At 37.8% G+C, this 6,000-nt stretch overlaps 1 protein-coding gene across 1 annotated transcript in view; it reads right to left on the bottom strand.

The window, feature by feature from the left end:
* Nucleotides 1-1,189: 1,189 nt before the first annotated feature.
* Nucleotides 1,190-6,000, bottom strand: part of LOC121238071 — an 85,768-nt gene continuing 80,957 nt past the window's right edge. Inside the window, 5 exon segments of the mRNA XM_041134932.1 lie at nt 1,190-1,596; nt 1,682-1,845; nt 2,254-2,541; nt 2,648-2,806; nt 3,101-3,457. Of these exon segments, the coding sequence (XP_040990866.1) occupies nt 1,690-1,845; nt 2,254-2,541; nt 2,648-2,806; nt 3,101-3,457 (960 nt within the window). The 3' untranslated portion in view covers nt 1,190-1,596; nt 1,682-1,689.

The following is a 6,000-nucleotide window of genomic DNA, read 5'->3' as shown; positions in this document are numbered from 1 at the left end:
CAAAATCTAGCGATGATAGAAGGGAATGCCCAATTGGTCTTTACAGCCATTGAGAGCCCAGACTCCACTCCTTTCTAGACCATCTCTACTATCATTGAGGACATTCAACGTATCTTTCATTATCAAGGATGAAAATTTGTTAAAATCTATCGATCTCAAAATTGATGTGCGCACTCAGTTGCGTAATGGGCAGCGATCAATCAACTTTTTGGAAGCTTACCCTTGGATAAAATCTCTAGTTGCTTCTTGTATATTGATAGTCTACATGATCTACCTTAAACTCTTGTATTTTCTTTATTTCTATATAAAAATGCTTGATTAGAAAAAAAAAAAAAGAAGGTACAAATCCTTTGAAAAAAATTACCCGAATGTTTCGAATATCATGCGTGCATTAATGCTGCAAATCGATTTTAAATCATCAGTTGTGTAGCAGAGGTTGAGAAGAACTTGGTCCTTGAGCATGTGATAAATACATATATTTTTTTTCAATGGAGAGACATGCCATTTTATAAATTACAGTCCTATAAAAAATTGTACATATCACATATTTAATGGATACTTGGCATATTTATAGATGGATGGGAAGAAACTTCCTCCAACCCAATTTGAAGAAAACTTTCTCCGATCTATTTAAAAATTTGACGTGTTCATTGAGTATGTGACAAATACATGTTTTTCTAAATGAAATGACGCTTTAGTTTTCTAAGTTTTTTAAAAAAGCATGCATTTGTCACATGCTCAAAAGACACTTACATATTTGTAGATCGTCGGGAAGAAACTTTCACCAACCCAATTTGGAGGAAAACTGTTTTTTTAAAGGTATTTTTGCACCATTGACTCGATATTATGGGTGATTGTAGAAATCCCAACCCCAACCTTTTGTACCTTGAAATGTTAATAGAATAAAAGTTTCTTGCCTAGATTTTTTTTTTTTTTTCAGAAAAACATAGTGGGTGTTAATCATGTAACCAATTAGAAATGCAGAGCTCTCGCTTGACACATCTAGAACTTTTGGAGTGTCACAAGATGCTGAATCAGTCGTACATGTGACCATATGTACCATTACCAGCACTCCATCCAAATAGACAGTTGATTAGATAAAAAAGGCAACTAAAAAAAATCTTTCTATTAGTATCATCAAATTATCCCGGTGAGGGCAAGAAGTTACCAGAACCATCAAGCAGATAAATACGAGAATTCTCCCGACACCATTGGTCCACTAGAAAATGAAAGAGTTAATTATCTGAAAACAAAATGGCAGAGTAAAGAAGTGTGACTTTTGGGATTTCCTTGCTGATCAGAAAATTTAGAAAGGCCTTCATAAGTAAGTAACCAGTTTTCTAAGGGCCAATTAAATGGCTGCCTTCTCTAAATCGTATATACAAGGAATACTATACAGGTATACAAGGATCTTAAAAAAGCTGTACATTTTCATTGCAGGGGCTGCTTACTGTACATACGTTTGTTTGTATAAATATTTCAGCAAGATTCTATTAAGAATTTCAACAAAGCCCTTTTGGCAAGGGTCTATGCAATAGCTTCTGCCAAATCTTCCACGGGAAACAGCCTCCTCCTTAATGTTCAAATCTTTCGCACCTGCAGCAGTCCACAAAAATGCAGAGGTGAGGTTCACATCATTTAAATTCAGAGAGACACATGATATTTCTCCAAAGGCACTGACTTTTAAATTCAGTCGGTACTGCTGCCGAAACTTGAACTTATAGGGGCTGATTCAGGCACCTGTTGGGGAGACCAGGTGCAAATGCCTTCTTTCAAAGTGACTTCAGCACTGGTACCATCGGCAATTGGTGAGTATGGTTTTGTCACTTTCCCTTTTAGCATTTCCTGAAAAAAAAAAAATTGCAAAATGAAGTCATCATTAGACAGGAAATGAAAGACACTGATATGCATTATATAGACGACAGATCAGAGGCAAATATGATGTACTCAAATAAAAATTTAATTTATGTAAAAATTGCACACATCTATATCAAGCATTTGTATAAATTCTGGAGCATTCCATAATTGGATTTGAAGAAAAATAAGAACATATATGTGAACTTAATAGAAGGAATCAGCAGACCTTGACCAGAGTATGGCATTCTCTTTTACCAGCAAGAGTTCATGTAAGTAGATTAACAAATGCATTTGTCAACTTAATAGAGGGAAACTGAAAACCATGACAGAGTATGGCATGCTCTTTTGCCAACAAGGGTTCGCACAGTAGAATAATATACTGCATCAGAAACCAACCTTTGAAAGGTTTGACCCGTAAGTGTTCCTTGCTTGCTCAATTGAAGCATAAACTTCAAAAGCCTGGTTGGTTTCACGGCTGCATTTTATTACACGAACTACTTCTTTTGATTCCATTGCTCTAGACTGTAAATATATAATAACTCGCGAAGGTGGAGAATGTTGATGGTCCTTCTTTCCATGAGTCAATTCCATCGTCACCAGGTCGTCACACAGTACTTCCCACAGTACCGAACATGGATCCCTAGCTGGGCTGAACTTCCTCTGAGCAATAACATTTGAAGGTTGCTGTAGAGAGAGAGAGAGAGAATTTAAGTTTTGTAGGCGTCCTTGGGTGTAATAAAAGATGGAAGTGAAATATCACTATATGTTCTTTGTACTCAAGTTAACTTACTTGCAACAATATCACCCTCCGGTGGGTGACCACAAAGATTTTCCCTTGTGGGAGTAAAAAGTGATCTTCATAAGCATCTGACAAGGCAAACTTTCCACGTACTTTAAATAGATCAACCTGGCCAAAAAATGAACCGGATTCTGCCAGCTGCAATATAACCTTCATGATTGAAACAAAACAAATAGATTCAGAATCATAGTCAAGTTTATAGAGAGAAGCTAAAATTTTAAATAGGCTATAATCATGGCTCATGGTTAGAAGGGGTTGTAGCTGCATCTGTTTTTTTATCTGTAAAAGCAATTATGCATATGGGGTGCACCCAAGTTCACATTTATCCATCTCACTTGCTTTAATCTGATCCAAATCGGACGAACACTACCAAATCCATGAAAAAAACAAAAATAACACTGTTTTAATGTATAAATGACAGAGAGCATGGCAAACAACTACTACCTGCCCCTGTGCTTTATATTCATCATATGGTCGAAGCAAGTTATCACCGCCAATAACGCGAGGTAGCCTCCTGCGAAGGAGTTGTTCATCTGATGTTATAGCAGATGCTATCTTCATTCTCATAGCATTGGCACCTTCAGTAGTTTTTGACAAGAGATCCAAAACCCCACTCACTGGTTGCGCAGCTGCACCTATTATTCCTTTTCCAACGCCCTGAACAAATCCTTCAACACCAGAAGATTTTGCACCTTCAAGAGGCTTTGTTAATATGCCAGTAACGCCTCTGAATAGGCCTTTTGCTAATGCTCCACCACCCTCTCTGATAACATCACCAAGGTCCTCCACACCCTTGTTTTCCTGAAAAAGAAAATTAACCGTTAGATTATTACTCAATGTGAAAATAGCCATACAACTAGATAAGTTAATTGAGAAAAATTAGTTAATATATCATGCCCTGTATCATACACTGAGAAAAAAAGTAGCTATACAACTAGATAAAAAATAGCTATACTAATCAACTAGATAAAAAAACACTGCATGCACTGAGAAAAAAAAGTCAACCACCAACAAAAATAACTGTACAACTAGATAAGTTAATTGAGAAAAAAAACCAACCACCAAATAAAATTCCAAATATCACACGCTTAAAAAAATGTCTGCATACCATCAAATTGGAGCTAAATTTATATACTCTATAATTTTTAAAGCATACAACTTACTCCAAATAAGCCACATCATCCAGTCTCCAATTGTATTATAGAATGAAAATTAGTTAATATATGCAATTAAGTTAAAATGAAAAATATTTAGTTAAATTATTATACACGGGTTTGGTTTTATCAACGTACATATTTATAGTTATGTAACCACAAGATCCATAAATGTTTTACTAAATTCTTAAAGATGTTATTTCTATAAGAAGAAATTTTATTAGAAACGAATGTATAGGCGAAGCCCATGTAAATAGAAAGTATACAAAAGAAAACCCCTAAATACATTCTGGGAAACAGAAAGCGACATCAGAAAATCATGAGCGGAAGATCCGTTAAACACTAAAGCGGAAAACCAAAACAGCAAAGAGTGCACAAAAGAATTCCAGATTTGCTCCAAAGAATGCTCATTGTCATTAAAACACCGCTCATTCATTTCCATCCAAATGCACCACATAAGACACAAAGGACCCATCTTCCCAGCCACGACCACTTGAGAACAACCATGAAGCCCATTCCAACACGCAAGAAGGTCAACCACTCTCAAAGGCATTACCCAAGCCAAGCCGATTCTACAAAAGATGCCACCACAAAGCCCTTACCACCTCACAATGCAAGAGTAGATGATCCATGATTTTCCCATTCTTTTTACACATGAAACACCAATCTATAACTATAATACCCTACTTCCTTAAATTATCCAGGGAAAAATTTTCCCGAGAGAGGCAATCCAAATGAAAAAAGCCACTTTGGAAGGCATGTGAGACCTCCAAATACACTTCCAAGGAAAAAAAAGAACTATCCTGAAAAGTCAACAGCTTATGGTACGAACGAACAGTGAACTTTTTACACCTCTTAGACTTCCACAACATCCTATCCTCAACATTACCCCCAAGCCTCAAAGAGTATAAAAAGCCGAAGAAAGCTGAAACTTCGTCAATCTCCCAATACTGTAGAGCTCTAGTTAAACAAATATCCATTGAATCGAGCCATTAGAGTGACAAAGCAAATCAGAAACAGCAGCAAACCAATCTGAAGCCAAACGAAAAATAGCCGGAAACACACTATTGAGGGCCCAATCACCACGCCAAATGTCAAACCAGAAACAGATCCTAGATCCCTCACCAACAGCATAACTAACATGACTAACAAATCCCTCCCAGCCCTTTCTAATGAACTTCCAAGCCCCACACCATAAACCCCGCAAACTTCATTAGAACACCAACCCCCTCCAAGCACTTCTATACTTCCGATCAATGAACTCCCTCCAAAGCAACTCCCCTTCCGATTGATATCTCCATAGCCACTTTCCCCAATAAAGCCTTATTAAATATCCTCAAATTACGAACTCCCAACCGTCCAACTGAAATCGGAAAACAAACTTTATTCCACCTAACAAGATGGAATTTAGTTTCCTCTCCCATACCACCCCATAAAAAAGTACAAAACAACTTCTCGATCCGGTTGGCCACTCCTGCAGGCAATGGAAACAGAGACAGAAAATAAGTAGGGTGATTAGAGAGGGCACTCTTCACAAGAGTGAGTCTACCCCCTTTAGATAAGTATAGTTGCTTCCAACCAACCAACCAACCTTTTCTCAACTTTCTCAATAACCCCATCCCAAATATCACAAGCCTTAAAAGTCGCCCCCAGCAGAAGACCCAAATATTTCAGAGGTAAGGAAGCAATTTTACAGCCCAACAAGCTTGCCAAGCTATTGATGTTACGCCCCACCCCCACCCCCACCGGAACCAACTCAAAAGGAACCCCCAACAACGGCCTCCACCCCCCGGTGCAACGCCTCCATAATAATGATAAATAGGAAAGGAGATAAAGGGTCCCCTATCTCAAACCAAGTGAGCTATGCAAAAAACCAGCAGGGTTACCATTAACCAACAATGAGAAAAGGGCAGTAGAAACACAATGTTAATCCATGAACACCACCTTTCTCCAAAACCGCATCTCCCAAGAATGTAGAAAAGGAAGTCCCAATTCACATGATCAAATGCCTTTTCCATATCAAGCTTACAAAGAACACAAAGAGCACCCTCCCTCTAACGACTGTCTAGGCATTCATTACCAATGAGCACCGAATCATGAATTTGTCTTCACCGAAAAAAATGCATTTTGGGGCTTAGAGATGATTTGCTCCATCACCTTGCTCATACGATTAGCAAGAACCTTCAACAT

Source organism: Juglans microcarpa x Juglans regia, chromosome 1D, assembly GCF_004785595.1.
Source record: "Juglans microcarpa x Juglans regia isolate MS1-56 chromosome 1D, Jm3101_v1.0, whole genome shotgun sequence".
Lineage (NCBI taxonomy): Eukaryota > Viridiplantae > Streptophyta > Magnoliopsida > Fagales > Juglandaceae > Juglans > Juglans microcarpa x Juglans regia.
This window is presented reverse-complemented; position numbering and strand designations above follow the sequence as displayed.